This window comes from Pararge aegeria, chromosome 11, assembly GCF_905163445.1.
Source record: "Pararge aegeria chromosome 11, ilParAegt1.1, whole genome shotgun sequence".
Classification (NCBI taxonomy): domain Eukaryota; kingdom Metazoa; phylum Arthropoda; class Insecta; order Lepidoptera; family Nymphalidae; genus Pararge; species Pararge aegeria.
This window is the reverse complement of record NC_053190.1, coordinates 16,238,745-16,260,632: the sequence shown is the minus strand read 5'-3', so window position 1 is coordinate 16,260,632 and position 21,888 is coordinate 16,238,745. Positions and strand designations below refer to the sequence as shown.

At 35.3% G+C, this 21,888-nt stretch overlaps 1 protein-coding gene across 1 annotated transcript in view; it reads left to right on the top strand.

The window, feature by feature from the left end:
• Positions 1–21,888, top strand: part of LOC120627445 — a 63,070-nt gene that overhangs the window by 17,911 nt on the left and 23,271 nt on the right. The window contains exon 5 of the mRNA XM_039895449.1: positions 11,270–11,422. Within this exon, the coding sequence (XP_039751383.1) occupies positions 11,270–11,422 (153 nt within the window). The remainder of the gene's footprint in view (positions 1–11,269; positions 11,423–21,888) is intronic.

Sequence of the window (21,888 nt, the reverse complement as noted above, 5' to 3'; positions counted from 1 at the left end):
AATACTATAAAAATTATAAAATTGGATATCAAATGATGCACAATTCTCCCTACTGTTCCCAAAGGTGTATGAAGTCTACCAATACGCACTTGGTCAGCATGGTTGACTACGGCCTAAACCCTTCTCATTCTGAAAGGAGACCCGTGTCCTATAGTAAGCCGATATAGGATTGATAATGATGACGATGACATAACCATAAGCACTTTTTAGCCATAATTTATTATTTAACTCTTTATTTGTATACCACAACATTAACGTATTAAAATATAATAAAACAGAAACATATCGAAAGAAGTAGAATACAAATGCCCTTATCACTTAAAAGCGATCTTTGCCTTACAACCTTTGAATTAGGAAAATAAAGAAGAGGAGACTAGACTGCTGGTGGTACAAATTTTAAAATACATACATGCGAATAACTACATACTAATACATAAACTAGTGTACACAAATAGTTCAAAGTATACAATATAATTAATAAATACGTATAAAAATAAACTAATACATTCCCGAATAACTAATTAATGAAATAACTAATTTGTAACGTTTAATACACACTTATTATACATTTTCACGAGAAAATCTGCAAAGATATGAATAAATTAATATATTATTACAATTATTATTGTCACTAAAGCAAAGATAGTGTTTTATTATAGTAATTGTTGTAATACTTTAGTCCACAGTTAAATCTATACGGTAGTAGAAGTGTGCGCTGCTCTCGCAATGAAATTGCGCAAAGTCATGGGATTTATTACATTTTATAGTGAGAATATGCAAAACGTGTTATTTCTGTGTTCAAGTGTTTATTAATAATGAAGTAAAAGCTTTATCTATCCAGTTCGCTAGGTGGTACGAAAAAGTGGAGTTAAATTGTAACATGCTTTAAGTCTTTAGATTTTTCTTCTCAAACCAAAGTTTAAGAATTGTTTGTATGAATCAAATAATTCTTGAACTTTGGTTTGCGAACTAAAACTTAACGTTAAATGCTAGTTTCAGTTAGTAGTTTTTCATTTCCTCTTTTTATTTCTTAGTTGTTTCTTTTATTTATCCAAATACTTAGGTATTAGCTGAGAACAGTTGGCTACAAATTTGCGTTAGAGGAACTTTGTAATTTTGGGTGTGTCAACAAGTTTACTTAGTCGTCGTAACCATTTAATCCAAATAGATCAATTCTGATAATTATCATTCTGACTCAGATTTTATCATGTCTAAAACATATGATTTTCAAACAACCTTGAATTTTGTAAAATTGTTCCTTTCCAAATGCAAACGCCTTCGAGGGATTGTACTTTCGCCAAGTTTCCAGACTCAGATAATACAAGATTTGTGTGTCTGTCAGTTCGCAAGTTATCATCATCATCAGCAACCAATTAGCGGCCCATACGGATATCCAAGAATGAGAAGAGTTTAGGCCTTAGTTCACCACGCTGGCCAAGTGCGGATTGGTGGACAAAAAAGTAAAACTAGCAGGTTATAATCGATCATAGTAATCTCAGAATATTCACAACTTTTTGAGTTAACAAACAATAATAATATTTGAAAAACCGCATCGCTATTTAAAATTAACGTTTGTTATCACCATAAACAGTATTAACGGCTCAGAATATTAAAATAGCACCGCAATGTAAATAATATAATGTTTACTGCTAAAGTTATTTATTTTAAAGTGCACTTAAGTAATATCATCAGATCTTTAAGAATTTAAGAATTTAAAAACATTGTTCACATTTACATTTCTGCAATTTTCAAAGAATTTCATCTCTACACATTTATTAATCCGCCTCATAAGAAGGCTCAGAGTCTAGGAGTATCTCATCATCATATCAACACATTACCGGCCCACTACAGAGCACGGGTCTCCTCCTACAATGAGAGGAGGTTAAGGCCGTAGTCCACCACGCTGGCCCACTGCGGATTGGTGGATTTCACACTCAGAAGACAGACACTCAGAACTCTCAGGTATGCAGGTTTCCTCAAGATGTTGAAGCAAGTGATATTTTAACTGCTTAAAACGCACATAACTTAGGAAAGTTAGAGGTGCGTGCTGGGATTCGAACTCGCCCCCCCCGGAAGTGAAGTCGAAGTCCTAACCACTGGGCTATCACTGTTTTTTAGTGGGAAAACTAAATGGACTGTACAGATATGTGTATAGAACGCGCCATCAAAGAATAGATTTGGAAAAGACGGCCAATGTCATACTATCTCTGTCGCACAGTATTCGAATGCTTGTATATTGTGCTCTCGGGGTACGACGAAATTGGTACCATTGTATAAAAAATAATTTATTACTTTTATGCCAACGGAGATACTCAGAAAACGTTATACCCGAGGCCGACGTATCGTCCACGTGTATCATATACCCAGTCAGATATTGTTATGTTAAAAGTCTGTATGTTAGCGAAAACGGTTCGAACTGCCCGCTATTAAAGACACTAGCACGGCAACCAACAATGCTAGAGGCAAAAATTGTATCCCCTGACAAGAAATAAAAGTACCTGTCTACCAATTGAAAGACGGCAACAGGGAGTAGAAGTTTCATCAACATCACTTCATCCGATTGAAGTCCACAGCTGGACATAGGTCTTTTGTAAGGAGTTCCAAAATCCACGGTCCTTGGCCGCTTGTTTCAATAGAAGTTTACCTCCGCTTATTATTACACGTATATTATTTGTATATTATTACCACTTGTGCGCATAATTGCATTTAATTTTATCCCCTCCCCGTGGAGAAAAATATCTCTTGCCCATATCGGGCCATTGTTTTTGTAACCTCTTTTATCCTGGAGAAGTTAAGCCTGGAAATAGGATTTCTAAAATGCTAGGCTAGTTTGGGTCTTAGTTTAATAAACATATAAACTATTTATATGCGTAAAAGTATATAAATTTTAATATTTCATACTTAAACAGTTAATTATAAAAAAAATATTACTCTTTCGTATAATAAGTAATCTGTGGGTGAGTTATAGTGGGCCGAATGGGGATTCGGCCCACTATAACTCACTCACAGGCGTCACTTTAAAGCTTGAAATTTTTAACAGTTAGGAAAACGAACAAAATAATTAAAGTGTGCATTTTTCGTCATTATAAGTTACTACTGTATGTATTACTGCATACTATTAGGTCTCATCTGAAGGTTTTGCCAATTTACTATGAACTTCGACTTCATTTTCGGGGGGACGTGTGCGTATCCCAGCACGCACCTCTAATTTTTCTAAGGTATGCGCGTGTTTAGGAATTAAAATGTCACCTGCACCAATGGTGAAGGAAAACATCGTGAGGAAACCAGCATGCCTGGGACTTCATAATGTTCTGAAAGGTGTGTGGAGTCCACCAATCCGCACTGGGCCAGCGCGGTGGGCTATGGCCTTAACTAAGGCCTTCTCGTTGTGGCAGGAGACCCATGCCCTTTGCGTGGCCCGGTAATGGTATGATGATGATATATTTGCTCATATGGGTGATCGCAGTAGTTGATATTAGTTGTACAGAGGACGCTGCTGCCAGTTTCCCGTTATATTCTCTTAGTCGCCTCGTACGACAAAGGTTGGCGACATCTGCCTTTCATAAGACTGTGTAAGGTCCTATATATCTCAAAACCTTCTCAATATTGGTTTGATCCTTTTCGTTTAGCTGCGTCCAATTATGTCATATCAAGTATATTACATAATTCTGATACACAACGAAATATATTATTTTTAGACGATGAAATTTGGTTATTCACCTGTCAACCTAACCGCCGCGCCGTCGTATCAATGATGTACATATCTTTTAATTATCAGCAGCTACAGTTTATCTTCGACATTCGGTCGTCATCAATCGGAGTCACTAGGGTTCCGTTGAGAAAAAAAGGTAAGCCTGTGTGCAATTCACACACTGCAAAAATGAAACATCTGAAAGTAGCGTAGTAGAAAAAGATGTTTTCAGCTGCGACTTAGTCCGCATTTTTTTTGGGTTTTTAAACCCCCCCAAAGATACCATTATTACTCAGGAGAACAAGTATTCCATAGCTGATTCCAGGGTGCAAACAATTTCTATGCAAAATTTCTAAAGAAGAGTTGCGGTCAAGCCGTGCATAGGTGACACATGCTATTTAATTTAATCCTGCTAGTAAACTTTTACCAGCAGCATTTCCGGGATAAATATTATTTTACATCCACCAAATTTCATCAGAACGGGTCGTTGGTTAAGTCGAACAAAGGTAACATACAAACAAACGAACAGAAATACTTTCGCAGTCATAAAAAGTAGTATGGATTAGCTAATATAATATACATGAATAAGAAAATTCAATATTTCGGCAAAAGTTTGAAACTGTGACTAACAAATGCGATTTTTTTTAAACCACCTGGAACCCTGGTGTTTTTAGTAAGACAAAAAGCAATACATTTCCAAATTTCATCAAAATTTGTGTATCACATTATAATGTTAAATTATAGTTAAATTTTTAAACATATAATTATATTTTAACGCTAGTAGGCGGTGGTTTACGTTATTTATATCTTAATAACTAACAGACTTAAATAAACACGTACGTTACGTACACGTAACGTTCTGCCCAGAGGAAAAATCGTGTTGCAAGATGTGAATACAATAATAGGCAATGGCCGGTCGCCGCTACCGTTATGCCACCGGTGCTTTGCTGCATTATTTCCATACATTTGTTTTAGTGACTAAACGCTTCGACGATCTTCGCGCGATTCTCTTGTCGAGCACGTTAGTCTATGGCCTGGAATTCATACAAAATGCTGTATATAAAAAAAAACAATTAATTTAAAAAAATCGGGCATGTAACTTTAACTTTTCTTAAAACCTTCATTCAGACTGTAAAAAACATTTTTTAGGAAGCATTAGCCAAATTGGTTCAACCTCTCTGAAGTGCGCATACCAACAAATAACATAACTTTTTATTTTTATTGGCATATTGTAGTACTTACTTCTTCGTTAGCATACGTAATGAAACTTGTCACACGAGGTAATTAACTTACTATGTTATTACCTCATTACATATTATATTTAGTACCTCAAATATGAAAAAAAATAATGTACGGAATACTTTCCACGTAAGAACATTATCTAGCTTGGACTAGAGTGCAGTATATAAATCTGACGAATCTCAATTCTAATCTTACAATATTGCGAATTCCAAATATTTGACAGGTATTTCCTGGTAAACTTATTTCCAATCGAATTTTCGTAACTTATTTTTTTTATTTTCACACAAAATTCGGCCGCGAACAGTTGTGTTTTATTTTCTTAGGCGATAAAAATTATGATATCGCGTAAGATAAAAAGTTTTCTTTAAATAATTCTGAAAATAATTCGAAAAAAGTATATGGCGCTAATATATCACTTCGTTCGGGAATTCAAAAAACCGAAAACGAAATCTTTCGCTAGCCAGTGCCAAGAGAATCCTTGACAGCGGAAGTACCCTAGGATCGGAAGTAAAACTTGAAATTTCGTTTAATTATCTGGAATATAAGAGGAGACATATAAAAGGAGAGTTCGCGTGCATTCGACCCTAGATATGCGCGGAAGCACTATCTTGATTGTGGAGTCATTCGGCGGGCCGAGGACCGAAGCCATCTTGGAGATTGTCGATATCCTGTTTACGACTGCCATAGCGGGGCCCCTGATTATCACATACTGGAAAGCGACATGGACCTTGATGGACCTGTATATCTATCCAGAAGACCAACTGCTGAGTGCGGTATGGACCACTGCTTTCGGAATAGTATTTGGGCTTCTCCTGTACCTTCTTCAGGATATCGTGAAAACTAAATTGCAACCCGATGTTGGGAAAGCGAAGTATTTTATACTGACGAGATTGTACACCTTCTTTGCGGCCATCGTGAATGTTGCAGCCTGCAAGGGTGTATGGAACCTGCTTGAGTACGTCCTTGAAGACGCTCAGTCTATCATGTTTTCAACGGTTGCATCGACGTTGGCTGTAATGGCGCTAAGGACTCTAAGGAACGTGAACTCTGCACCATTTTGCATAACAGTTGACACTGCTGAAGACTACTTTGAGGCACCAACATTTTATAAAACTGTAAGTAAACGCAGTGTTTTCGGTTTGGATTTTAACATTTTCATCTAAAGCAATTAATTATTTTTATTGCCAGGTAAACTTTTAATCTAGGAATAAAAAACGGATTCCTAAGTTACATTAAAGTAATTCCTGATTAGATAGTTACAGCTCTTAATAGTCAGTTAAATTTTTATGGTATTAATGTGTTAACATGTCTTTTACTTTTGAGCATGACGTGGCCGGATTTAATTTCAGTATGCATAGTCCAGATTTGCAATTATTATCTCCTCGCTTTTTTTTAAAAATCATCAAGTTGAGTATAAGTGAATTTTTAGTGTTTTTACCTATGGTTGGGGGAAATGTCAGTACGAATTAGTAACAATCTATCGTACCTAAAATTGTTCTTATATTTAATTAATACAATCAATCAAATACTTGTGGTAGTGACTGGTTAAATTTTCACACACTGCACTGAAAAGCGGATTAAAATACTGCTCAACGTGCCTTACTAAAAAAAAAAGTAACTGTTAATAATGTATTTTATTTTAAATATTTTTGTATGGATGCGATAAAAAATTCGAAAACATAATGTAGTCAAAGTTATTTATATTAGAGATGCAATCATAAATATTTCTATTTGACCATTTCCATATTTACCTAAAACAAATGTGTGTATTTTTGTTTTTACATTACTTACGCAACAAAGCGAAGCTAAAAGACTGCACCAATTTTGACAAAAATCCGTAAGTGTGTTCAAATTATTGTTTACATTTTCTAATTTATATCGGCTATATATTTTGCCCGTAAGTTATTCTCTGGATAAGAAATATATTATACCGCAACACCGTATGAGAGAATATAAATAGAAAAGGTCGCCGGAACAGCTAGTCATTACATAATAAAATATAGGCCACCAATTTCAGGTTATCGTAAACAAAAACAATCTTACACGACAGAAATATATCTAGATATCTACGCTCTAGAAAACAATAACCATATTACCTACTTGCCTAGTTTACTTGAAAGGGTTTGAAATTTACTAAATATAAAAAAAAATATTAAAGAGTAATTTCAGAGTTTCTTGTACTCTAGACTTTATGTTCTAATATAGAATGTAAAACAGCCATTCCGATATATAGTTATTTGTCTTATAAATTGGTAGAGTAGCACAACAACCACGGGTGCAGTGTCCAACTTTACCAATCGTGATTTCTTAATACAGTCACTTGGAACAACAAAACTAAACTAAGGATGTGTAAAAACATTTATTGCAACAACAACAGTTATTGCCGGAAACGGTTTTCAACTAGTTGAATAAGTGTTGACCGGTATGCATATATATTTATTATATATATATATATATATATATACATACCGGTCAACACTTATTCAATATATATATATATATATATATATTTGCTCTAAAGAAGCTTAATCTATATAATATTTAAAAATTATAATTTAAAAATAAATTCTTTTAAAATATAATGTGAAAGAACAAATTCATTCAGCCGTTCCGAAAATCAAAAGCCCGCGGAAAATAACAGAGGGACAGACGTGTGACAAATACGTATTTTTAGGTTATGCTATTGTAATAATATACTAATGAGTTTAAGTTGAGTTTAAAAATACATTATATTATTTTGTATATATTATATAGATTTAGTTTAAGTATATAATTCGTAGCAGCGCGCTACAGCGTATTTCGTAGCACCGCTAACTCTGACATATACTGTGATACAAGCGTAATATTATATCTACTTCGGTTCAAACGGTTCCAATTTGTCGGTTTGTCGGTTTATCTGTATATTATAAGTATTTTTTAATAATAAGTATTATACATATTCATTAATCATCTTAGTACCCATAACACAAGCTATGCTTACTTTGGGGCGTGGCGTGGGACCACGTGGTCTAGTGGTGAACATGATTGACTGCAGTTCACGAGGCTTCATCCTTAGACCATGAGCGCGATACCTGAATCTGGTCAGTACCAGCCTAGAGTTTTGAAATCGTCGGTGACTCATCCTCGTGCCTCGGAGAGTACTTTAAAGCCAGGTGTATATCTCCCGCGTAAAATTTATCTGGAGATTGACCACCTTAGCCAAAAACGGACAGGGAAAGTGTTTTTATTTCTGTCAACATAAAATATTATTAATATACTTTACCAATACTAAAGCTAAGATACCAATCAACAATATGACATATCATTCTTTAATAACGTTACATCTGTCTTTTAATAACTTATTAATTAGGTATTATCTACAATACGTATTAATGAATTTCTGTAATAGGTACATGCGAGGATTCATTTATTGGATTTTGAATATCAGCCAATAGCCCCGAAATAATGTGAAGAACACTAGTCTAATATGATGTAGGTCGCATGGAGGATGTAGGCCGTTTAGTCAGAGAACCGAATGTATAAACAATAATCGTTCCATGTTTTTCAGAAAATGCAAAAAATTATTATTGCAGTTATGTACATACTTGGTTTTTATTTCCGCAACTATACACCAAGCAACAAAAACTAATTTTAGTGAATTAAACAGAGTTTTTATTTCTAAAATTAACGCGGGTAAAGCCACGGGGGTCTGCTAGCTTACAAATATAATGGAACAATCATTTTTCTCTCTGCTAGTTGCAAGTTGTTATTCTCGCCGATGGCTTCCAAGCATTCGTCCATTGTATAGAAACCTCATCAAAATAATACATGACTTTTATTCATTCTTTAAACTTATAAATCATAAATTACAATCGAAATTATGCCAGAAACGTGCATATACTCACAAATAATTTATATACCTTTTGCACACGATATGCTATTTTCACTATATGGTGTCCATTTCTAGTCGATTGTCTATATCCACTTTCTGTTTATTTATTTTGTTTTACATTTGTAGTTAAATATTTGCGTAACTTATCAATGATATGGTGACAATTATTTGCATTTCCCATTACGTAACTTAGTATTATAAGATTTATGAAAGGTGCATTAGTTTAATGCAAACTCAATGCAACTAATCTTTATTTAAGTGCTCTTTACAGTGCGTACACTTCTGGTTTCGACGTCGCACGCGTAGGCGATGTTTACTTGCGGATTTGTATAGTAAAAAAATACTTTATTTAATTCTTCTATTAGATACCTTTGCCTGAAATCTCGTCTGGTGGTAAGTTATGCATAAGATGGTAGCGGGCTAACCAGTGATGCAGTTATATTTATCACTACCCCTATTTTGACGACCACCCAGGCGCAGCCGTGGCTAGTTACCAGCCTACGGGCTGCGTAGAGGCCTGGTTAAATAACCGGTATAACTGTCATACCCTTAACCAATTAGCCTGTTACCATCTTGGGCTGCATCATTACTTACCATCTTTGACTTTTTTTTATTCGTAGCTAACCAACCGGTAATTTTAGCTTCAAAACCCGTCGCACTGTGTCAGCAAATATTCGACCGAACTCCTTATTCCTAATTTGATCACACAGAGAATTCTGCTTAGAATTGAAACTATCGTGAGTAAAGATCATTTTTACTCTAAATTAGATGAGTGAGATCACGTGAAATTTTGTCGGAAATTGCCCAACTAGTTTCGAACCCATTCGGGGCTTGTTCGCACGATGTGTATACACTCAGTGTAACTAATGTCGTGCCACGTCGCAACAACAGAACTAGTCGGGCAATCTCCGACGAAAATTCACGTCAGCGTCAGCGTCTATTAACAGTAAAAATTTTCAGAGAGTATCTCTGCTCTACTCTACTGTTCGACATTTGAATCATTGCTTAACCCTCCGATATGTTGTATTCATTTGATAAAAATGAGTTATCCATAAAAACTTAAGTCCTTGCATGACATCAGACTTCAATATTGGTCACGCGGTGAATATTTTTTTACAATATATTTAAATTTCTCAGTATTGATAAGCTAATCCCGTTAGCACCTAGTAGCATTTGATATGGGCTGACACAGAAAAGCTGACGCCGAGAATCTGTTACAGTGGGCCGAGTTCAAGTAATAGGTAATAAATAATGGCACGAGTGTAAATAAACTAGTTTTCAGTAAGTTCGATTATCCTCCACCCAATTTTATCCTCCGATCGCAAGAGATTTTAACTAGTGTCGGAAGATGTCTCACTTTTGATAGGATATCCTACTTTCAACCAACTCAAAAAGGAGGAGTTGTTTTAGAGTTAAGATTGAAGAAATTAGGTACAAATGTGCAATTCCTTCAATCTTAACACAGTATTCGTACAGATTCTACTGCTTTTCGCGGATTATACCAAATTAAGCTTGATTTTTATAATCACAACTATTCTGAAGAAGTTACACTTCAAAAATATTTTTATGTGACTTTAAATAAATTATTGATTTTATTAAGCTGCCTTCTGCCAATGATATTTCTGTTCAACTCATGTCACCCCAAATTTCTTAAGTCCCAGTATAAGGAAAAACTAATCTGCCACAGATAGTTTTAACGGCCAATTGGCGCAGTGGGCAGCGACCCTGCTTTCTGAGTTCAAGGCCGTGGGTTATACCCTCAACTAGACAATATTTGTGAGATGAACATAAAGGTTTTTCAATGCCTGGATCTATCTGTATATTATAAGTATTTATGTACATTATACATGTTACAATGTATTCATCGGCATTCATTCGGCAGTCATCTTAGTACCCATAACACAAGCTACGTTTACGTAAGGGCTAGGATGGCGATGTGTGTATTATCATAGTATATTTATTTATTTATTATTTTATCAGACATTACTAGTTGTAACACACAGTAATCTGTTAACCTTTGCCGAGTAACCAGTGAGACAGTTAATGTCACTTATTGGCTTATTGCAGCTCGTCGTTCAGTTTCTTCTAAGTTATTAAGGTCACGGTTACTGGGAAAATAAATCTATTTTTTTTATTATTACTACTACTGTTAGAAAGAGGAAAGATTTTTTGTTTGTTCTTTTTAAGTATGTTTATATTCCATTGTATGTATTTAGGGTGTAAATTATAGGGTATGTAATTTGCCTATTTGAATAAAGAAATATATAAAAATATATAAACTTTGACTTTGACTTATTTCAATGGTTTGGGTCACCTCTTTTTTTTAAAGTACAATTCTTTTATTCAAAAAAATTAATCATATCAAGCAAGAAAGTTGTGGGAAAGAAAATTAAAGTATAATAATTACTGCAATACAATTTTTTTCTCGGATAGATTTTAAGAATGTCCCTTTCAAATTGTTACAGAGTAGTAGGGAAACGGCTCTGTACATACTTGACTGCGTGTTTTCCGTCACTGTGGTGGGCTCCCTGGTGGTGTTTGTATGGCGAGGCTCTTGGGCGTTGCTGGACATCTTCCTCTACCCAGACAACCTGGTGAAATCCTGCTGGACCTCCTTGGTAAGTGATTCTATCCTAATGACTTAAAACAATATTGATATATTAATATATACAACGTGTAAATGAAAGCCGAGATATTCCTTCACGTGATTTAAAGGTACATTATTTACTGTCTCTAAGACTTATCTTTGAAACCGAAATGCTTATAGTTTTGAGTACCACTGCCAGAGTTTTTTTTTAAGAATTCAGATACAGCCTTGACATCACCTGCAAAATTAAAATCGAGTGACTCCTGTCACTATATTAGCCGGCTAAGTTTACTGTGGCCTTCTGCTTAGACCAGGACGCGTTTGGAACCCTCGTAGCTTAAGTTTTAAGTTTACGAGTGTGGTTATCGCCATCATCTCACTACCGTGTAATTCTTATGTACGCATCCAAAGTGCCACCTATGGACCTATTTGAATAAAGATATTTTTGACTTTGACTTAGGTACGCGTCGCGTAACCTAGGTACTATGCGCGTGTCGGGCTTTTATCTTCATTAGGGTTGTCATAAGTAAATACTTACAATTTTTTGAATTAGTTTGTATGGAAGAATAAATATGCTTCTTTTGATTTAATATTTTTACAGGGTAAATGCTTATGAAATATCTGTATGCACCCTTCAACAGTATATCGTAATTCGGTTACACGTTGTTCATATACTAGCGGTGATAGCCTGTTGGGTAGGACTTCGATGTCACTTTTGTGGGGCCGAGTTCGAATCCCTCTTACTTTTCTAAGTTATGTGCATTTTAATATCAATAACTTCAACGGTAATGGAAAACATCGTGAGGAAACCTGAATGCCGGAGAGTCCTCCATAATGTTGTCAAAGGTGTGTGTTCACCAATCCGCACTAGGCCAGCGTGGTGGACTACGGCCTTAACCCCTTCTCATTGTTAGAGGAGACCCGTGCTCTGTAGTGGGCTGGTAATGGGTTGATGTTATGATGATGATGACATTGTATGTACAGGGTACAACCCTGTACATACAGGGTTGTATGTACAGGGTTGTAACAATACATTGTTTCGTAAAAAAAATAAATTTCAATTTTCATTGTTACCATTAAGTTCCGCAAAGAATTCCGCTTCCGCTTTTCTCGAAATACAAAATTATAGGGAAAACAGTATGTAAATATATATGAGATATTTTCAAATCAGCATACATTTCTTCTTCATCTTAGAATTAATATTTTATTAGGGAACTACAGCGAAATCCAAATAATTTTTCCTCATCTATACTTTCTTATCTATATCTATCTAATATATTCAAACGAGCAATTCATGTACTTATAGAAATATATCAAGGAAATAACTCTTAAGATTTCGATTACTGTTCGTAGTTAGATAAGGTTTTGCTTCCTAAGTTTATCTTTACATTTAATCTTTTATTTATTTATTTATTTCATATAGTTTGCTATTATGTAGGTACGTGAGATCCTATCAGGGCTTTTCAAACATAATTATTTACTTTTCTTTATTCATTGTTCCACTAAAATATTACAATACTATAATATTAAATAATTACATGTTATACAAAATAGAATTATTATTTTAAATTAAAATTAAAATGCCAGTCAGATAGTAATATTGGAGATAGGTATGACAAAAGTTATTCTTTTCACAAACTATGAGCATTATTCAGAAAAATACCGATTGAAATATACATCAAGCTAATATTAAGGAAAACGTAACTTTTTTAGATTTCTGAGCGCACAAACGTGTGTTAGATTGCACGTTAACGATTCTACGGAGAAGGAGTGCAGAAAGCTAAAACTTTGTCGACCTCCCTGGTACAGTTGTGAGCGTTGGGGGTCTTGTATCTTGGTTATGAGGTCCCACATTCGATTCCCGGAGGGGCAATTTGGTAATTTATAATTTCTGAATTTTGCCTGGTCTGGTCTGTTGGGAGACATCGATCGTGCTGAGTTTACAGCCTACTTACAAAGACGCGCTGCCGTATGGGTACGATACGAATTACGATATAGTAGAATAAGAATATGTAAATATTTTTATTTTCGAAATTTAAAAACCCCCGATTTTTATATAATGTACACATTATTTTCTCCCTTTTCATTTGATACCTACTTATATTGAGGGAGTTGCGAAAAAATAAATCTCATTCGCCATTTTGCGGTGGCGGCCATCTTGGATCTGAAATTTGTTATAGTAAATAGTACCTATTCTACTAGTTAATTCCTTTCATCTCGTACCATTACTGAAGGAGTTACATATGTAATCCGCCATTTCTTGGCGGCGGCCATCTTGGGCCGTTTTTCATCAAACATACTTAAGAACACTCGCGACTAATTCAACTTTCAAACCAAAAAAACGAAATAAATCCGTTCGGGAAAAGCGATGTCAAACACAGACACACACACACAGACACGTCAAACTAACACCCCGTCGTTTTGCGTGGGGGGTTAAAAGAAGAGTGATGATCTCAATAAAACAAGAATAAAAATAAATCCTGTGCAATTTATTCACACACGCCAGAACTGTAACTTCTGAAAAGTAGCCTACGAGAAATTGAGGTGGATGTAGAGTATCAGAAATATTAGAATAAATGTAAGATTTATTATTTAGTTTCCATGGTAACTAGAATAGGTAAAAAATGTATAATGTTTTCTATCTCACTCTGTCCTATACATTTAAGTGTTTGTGTCTCAATGGACTTATTTTTCCTTTTCATCGCGTTTGAAATCACAACGATTCTAAAGAAGTTTCACCTCAAAAATATTATGGTGTGCCAAATTAGTTGATACAATTTTTTCGGAAAGTCATAAGTTTTCGCACTTTAATACCAAGCTAAGACGCATATGAGAGCAGAAGAAACATTACTCTTAGTGAGCACATTAGGAATGTAGTGAGATCTCAAAAGAACGGGCTTATGTTATTTTTCCACATATGGGTCATACATCGTGATTGAGTCAGTGACCACAATTGGCTCTTCCTTTCCCGCTCCCCGATGTACTGCGATGTGGTTATTATTGCTACGTAACCGACTTTGAATTTATAAGGTCAGTACGGGTTTTGCCTTCATATCATTAGCAAATCATTATTTTTTAACTTTTACTTCGTATTAGAATGCCCCTTTCACAAGTTAACGCAGGGTGCTAAAGGGAATTTTAATCCCCCGGCACTATGAAAACGCACTCGAGAGGGTACTTTTCATCACAAATGTATCCTATGTCATTACAAATTCAAATTCAAAATTCATATATTTCAAGTTGACCTAGTTTATAAGCACTTTTGAAACGACAAGTCATTCTGTTTGACGGGAGTGGGGACAAGCGCGAAAGCTGGCTGCACGGCTAGCATGGGCAGGAGACAATTATATCCCGGGAAAGGATAAAAATTTATCTTCTCCCACATCTTTATCAACTCTCGGAGCACTGGCGCACAAGTGGAAATAATATCCAAATAATATATATGTAATATTAGCTGACCCGCGCAACTTCGTCTGCATCAAATATAATTAAAATATTTTTAAGCATGTTTTGATTGACAAATTATAACAAAAAGCGGTTATTGTGCCTTAACAGTTTGACATTTAGCCTCCCGGACTTTTTATTAAGTAATAATGATTACTTTAAACATCTCCATCGATTCATACATACATACTCACAAACTTTCGCATTTATAATACAAGTAAGATGGTACGCTTGCATTCGATCGTTGTCTCATATGTAGATTTATGTCCTTTATCTCCGACAATATTTATCAGATCTTCATTAAAATTACACAAAACATGCTTGATAGTATACACTTCCAAATAAAAAAATAATTATTTAAATCGGTTCAAATTTAACGGAACTATGAAGTAAAATTTGTATAAAATTTCATCTCATTTCCCGGGAGATAAAAAGTGTTCTATATGTTGACCCAGAATACCAGCTACCACTATGCCAAATTGTATCTAAATCCGTTCAGTAGTTTTCACGTGATGCCCGGACAGACAGACAGACTGAAATTAAATAAAAATCTGTTTTGGACTTATAAAGCATCCCCCGGTTAAAATTTTCAAAATATATTAAATGTACAGAAATTTCCAGTTACAGTTTTATTATAAGTATAGATTAAACGGGGTAAATTTCTCCTATACCGTTTTTCCTGTGCTTTGAAGTGCATCCTGTGCAGGATGACACGTGAATTATATCCCTTGTCAGGTAATATAATCGGGGGATATAATTTTTGTCTCCTGCCTGTGTTAAACCTGCTAGACGACATAGGTGGGGAGACGTCACCTCTGTGAGGCTTGGAATTCGGCCTTGGGTGACGTATAGACAGCGTGGGCTTTTGGGCTAGTGGGTTAGGCCGAACGGGCCCGTGACCGTCCCACCCACGCGGTACGTCCGGATGACATAACGAATGGGTTATTTTTTTATTTATTTTATTTATACACTTTTTTTTTACAGACAAATAGGAATAAAAACAATGGACACATCAAAAATAAACTTTAAAAGTAGGATACAAAGGGCGGCCTTATCGCTTAGTAGCGATCTCATCCAGGCAACCTTAGGATAAGGAAAACCAAGGGAAACCGATTGGTAGGGTGTATTATTATTATATACATACTTACGAACAATTACATACTAATACTTATCCGGATTGCACACATAAAATACTAATAATAATAATAAATATAAAAAATAATAAACTAATATAATAATATACTATAACATACGATAACTTCTTCTTCTTCTTTTTTTGATTTTTTGGCTTTTAGGTGTGCCAAATCAGCACGTTGTATTTCGCCAATGTCACGTAAACTTTGAAGATCCACAAAGGTGATTGTAAAAGGAACATTATATAACTATAGCACTATACTGTTTATAAATCTTAATATTCCAAAATAAGACGTTCGTTATGGAGTGTAGTCTGGTGAGTGTTATAATTCAAAAAAAAAGATTTGTTATAAATCATAATGGGATATATTTAGAGCTTAATTTTGTTCGAGTGAATATATTTACATACAAATTCTACATAGCGACTAAAAACAAGCATAAGAAAACTTTGGACATCTAATGGACGGGGAATATTAGGAGGAAGGATGTCGTAAAGCTTATGACGGAGTTTCGGACAGGAAAACAAAATATGAGCGACCGATCCTTCGTCAAGACCACATTCACACATGGAGTGGTCCCTTATTCTCAATTTACTGAGATGTCGAATGTCGAATCGAATGTCGAAACATACACAAAAAGAGTTTATTTAGCTGAATAAAGATTAATACCATATGATAGCCTACGGGAGATTGAGGTGGATGTCGAGTATCAGAACTATTAGGATAAATGTAATGTTTATTATTTAGTTTCCATGGTAACAAGAATAGGAAAAAAAAATTATAATGTTTTCTATCTCACTCTGTACCATATATTTATGTGTTTGTTTCTTTACCTAGATAATATTCGGTTTCCTTGGTAACTTAAATAGGAAAAATAAATTAATTATACGAAAGCGACGTTGCATGTTTGCCACATCACAGTTGCCGGGCATGCACGTCGCAAAGCGAAAACGTAACGAGCTCATTCATCAGTAGATTTTACTCCTCACATTTTTCTCATACCGGCCGCCTTATATATGAAAATCGATTCTTAAGGAGTAAACTCCAAAAATTAAAATTATATATGTATAATTCTCTGAGGATACCTGTGCCTTGTACTGTGCCGATAATATGTCGAAAATGATGAAAATGATGTTCCCAATTCAAAACAGCGCCCTATAAACGTTACCTAACATAACCAAGTGTAGGTACACTTGGGGTAATAGTAACTACTAGTTATAGGATAACATATCTAATTACGTTAAATACGATTTCATGCACAGAATTAAGAACATACAGAAGCCGTGTACACAACTAATATTGAAGCATCAAAAACTACTCCACTTTAGAAGTATTTCTCGAACAGGTGGTTAGTCACTACATACCATTTAGCAGTTGACACTAATTATTTTACCTCTAATATTCTAAACGTTTACTATAAAATGGGAAAATGGCAAAAAGTTTGCGAGCAAGCAACATTCCGCGGGTGTGAAGTGAGACTAGCGCGGGGTGTTTTCACTGTTTTTGGACATAATGCACTGCGTACAATAATGGATGAATGAGGGTTCTGTATTTTCTGAATTCGTTGGTTACATGTTACAGAGTAGCTTTACCTTACAATGTCATATCTACTCGAGGTATGACATTGAAAAGTATAACTCCGTGGGATGAACGGGCGCGGGCGGCCAGAAATATACACGCTTATTAGTGACGGAGTGTAACGAAGAGTATTTACCCTATTAAATAGATCCTCTTAACTACGTAATGGGTCCGCTTCTTACTCCGCTATATTTAGATTCATGACCAAATAGATGATCTTGAATTTCAAGATTATTTATTTATTTATTTCGTTTACCAACGCGACGGTCACCTAAACTAATAAGTATATTGAATGTTTATACCATTGTAGGGGTCCAGGCAATTGAGAACAAAGGATTTCTTCAGTGACTTAGCTAACAATCATCGTCCGGGCGACGACAGGGCCTAGTCCACCACGCTGGCCTTATACGGATTGGTGGACTCCACACACCTTTGAGAATATTATGGAGAACTCTCAGGCATCCCGGTTTCCTCACGGTTTTATCCTTCACTTCCTAACCAATGGGCTATTACCGCATCAAATGCTTATACTAGAAAACTGTGAGCTCTGTGGTTTGCAGTGGGAGGAGGCTGATTTTTCTCTGGTCCTGTCTTGTGGGAGTTGCTTCGGCCGTGGCCAGTTACCACCCTACATACATAGACGTGCTGCTGAGCGGCCGATTAGCGCAGTGGCCAGCGACCCTTCTTTCTGCTTTCTTTTCGATTGCCACAACTGGAAAATGTTTGTGTGATGAACATGAATATTTATCAGTGTCTTGGCGTTTCTGTATCTGTATATAATAAAATATATGTATATAAACTTGTAAATACTGTAAATATCTTTGCAACTCTCCATCCAATTAAAATTCATCTCAGCAGCATAACACAACGCTTACTTTGGGGCTGGATATGTAGAATATGTGTATAATATTGTCGTATAATTGTTTTTGTATTGTCGTAGCGATTCAGCATTCTGTTACGATATCGCGTAGAAACCGATTAGGGGTATGTGACCCTTACCATCTTAGACTGCATCATCAGTTAGCAGCAGGTGGGATTTAAGTCAAAGGTAACTTGTAGTGGAATTAAAAAAAAACTCTCTAAAGGCACGGGACTTTACCTATTTCACACAGCCATTCCGTGATAATGGTAACAAATCACTCGATCACAATACGATAGCGTGGCTTAGATTACATTTTATCGTTCATCACAACTCGTCTGTCTGTAACTGATAGTAAGTTACGTTATGTTATGTCGAAGGCAGGGCCGGAAGTGACAGCATTTTTTCTGAAATTTCATTATTTTTACTTAAGGCTGGATTTTTTAAGTTATACTTCTTTTGGCGCATTAGGACACCGTCACAAAAAAATGACACCCTGAAGTTAGCTCAATTCAATTCAATTCTTTTTTATGCTGAAGTTAGCTATAGTCAATATTTTAGTTTGACTTTAAAAAGGTTTGACAGTGTACACTTTCAATTGTCAGAGTCTGCTGGCTCATTTCGGTGATCTAATTGATTTTATTGTACAAAAATCTCAAATTGAAATGTTCACTGAAACTTGGCTGTCCGATAATAAGATAACTAGATCATGCTTTGAAATAAAACTTTCAATGTATTAAATACCTTTATTCTATTGTTAGTGTAGTTTTTTCTACAAACGCAGAATTAGGCGAACGATAAAAATTTTGTACACACCAGTTTTTTTTTATTCTACTGTAAGTCAGCCCTTGACTGCAATCTCACCAGCAGGGCTAGCACGGACAGGAGATAAAAATTATCTCCCCCGATTATATAAATAATAATAATAAATATACTACGACAATACACACATCACCATCTAGCCCCAAAGTAAGCGTAGCTTGTGTTATGGGTACTAAGATAGCTGTTGAATATTTTTTTGAATATAATACATATAAATACTTATAATAAACAGATAAATACCCAGACACTGAAAAACAATCATGTTCATCACACAAACATTTTCCAGTAGTGGGAATCGAACCCACGGCCTAGGACTCAGAAAGCAGGGTCGCTGCCCACTGCGCCAGTCGGCCGTCAATTATATACCCTGATGAGGGATATAATTAACGTGTCCACCTGCTAAAGCACAGGAATATGGAATATGTAATGTAAAGGTGGAAATAGTATATCCACTTTTATTATTACACATATATATCATTTGGATATTATTTTACGCCAGTGCTCTGAGAGTTAATAAAGCTGTGCGAGAAGATAAAATTTTATCCTTTAACCGGGGAGATAATTGTCTCCTCGATTATATTCCCTCATAAGGGATAAAATTAACGTGTCCACATACAAACGCACGGGAACATGGAATAGAAGAAGTTTACCCCCGTTTATTATTACTCAGTAATTACACATATATTATTTCGATATTCAAAAAAAGTTATATTCAAAATTCATTTATTTCAAGTAGGCCTAATTAATAAGCATTTTTGAAACGTCAAGTCAGTCTGTTTGTAGTGACTCTACCACCGGTTCGGAAGACAGATTCCACTGAGAAGAAACTCAGCAGATTGCTCTTTTCCAACGTCATTTTAATTTTTATTATTTACACTTGTGCGCCAGTGCTCTGAGAGTTGATATAACTGTGGGTGAAGACAAATTTTTATCCTTTCCCCAGGGACATAATTGTAATTAAATAGATAAATTTGGTAATGGTTTAATCTATCAAATTCAAAATTCAAAAATTCTTTATCTATGTAGGACTATCACGGGCACTTCTGAAGCGTTTATACATATATTTTTACATAATTGTGATTGTGTGTTATAACTACGTTCACCAACTTAAACCTAAAGCTACGAGGGTTCCAAACACTCCCTGGTCTAGGGAAGAGCTTACAACGATCTTTGCCAGTTAATTTTTATTGTTATCACCATCTCACAGTTAATTAATATTTAACTTTTAAGTTAGAGCAATTTAAACCCATGCTTTTTTACCGTTTAGGTAATCCTAAGTATTATCTTATAATTTCTTTTTTTTCAATAAGCTCACGTCTGATATAAACTTATTGAGAGACAGCGCAATGATTTAGTACGGTAATTTGTTACAAATAATTATACAATTTCCTTCGAATGAATTACCAATTTTATGTAGCCTAGTAAACTGCACAACGAGTTTATTTTGAATCCTAATATTCATATAGGTACTTACAGTGAATTTTCTTTTAAATTTTATTATATTTTTGCGTACATCAATTAAATTTTCCCATATGTACTTACTAAGCTTTGGTTGAACTTCTTTAAATATATCCCTTAATTACTCTTGTAGGCCCACTTTATATAGCCCTCTTCTAAAGTACAGAATTAAAATCAATATCAGCAGATTTATTCCATAATAAAATGACGTAGGTCATGATGCAGTGAATTTTTAATTTTTTTTACAACAAGTCACTGCTTCGTTGGTCTAGTGGTGGATGTTCAATAACAGATAACGAGATCCTAGGTTCGAATCCCGGTTCGTGCCTAAATATTTAGAGTTAGGAAGTAAGGCGGTGTCAGCCCCCGTGCCTTGGACAGCACGAAATGTTCATAAAAACTTCAAAGTTTCTTTCATCGCTATCTTGCCTCTCTATCTATATTCTACAAGAAATATTTCATGAAGTGTGCTCAGTCAATCTTGTTACCTCGTTCCCTTTTACCATCAAACTGCGAGCCTTTGTAAGACTCTGTACTTTTACGTTAACTGCTATGTAATATGCGTATACAAAGCGCCTTTCTTTCTCTTTTTAACAGAAGGGTTTTTGTGATAGAGCTCGTTCGGGGATGTACCATATATATATACCATACCTATTTCTGCGCTGCCGCATTTCTGTTTTCATGTTTGTATTATATTTGTTTTTTATACCCATAGAGTATGCAAACACTACGTCAGACCATGTCGCTGCTGGTCCGCGAAAACCCGTGACCTTGGTCCCTACTGAAAATCAGCGTTGTAGTATTCCTTGGCATTTACTGGCATGGTGTTGCGGCAGAGCTGAGTAGGTGACCCGTTGACCACAACGAAGCAACATACGCCAAAGTTTTTTTTTTTTTTTTTTCCCTGTCCTCTTGTAGTATGTTATTTATTTATTTATTGTGGTCAATTAATATTGTTATTATTATTACTATTATTATTTTCCTATTGGTCTTAAAAGCGCCGTTGTGATTACAGGCTCATGACATGAGTGGCTTAACACCCACGTCTCAGGTTGATGGATACAGCGTGGCACTTTGCAGGATCTTTGCCTTGCCCCCCCCCCCCCTATCTGCTGCTTTGTATAGGTTTTTCACTTACAATCAGGGAGGCCATTACTTGACCTACCTTGAAGTGAAAAAGTATTGCAAGTTCTTCATCATCAT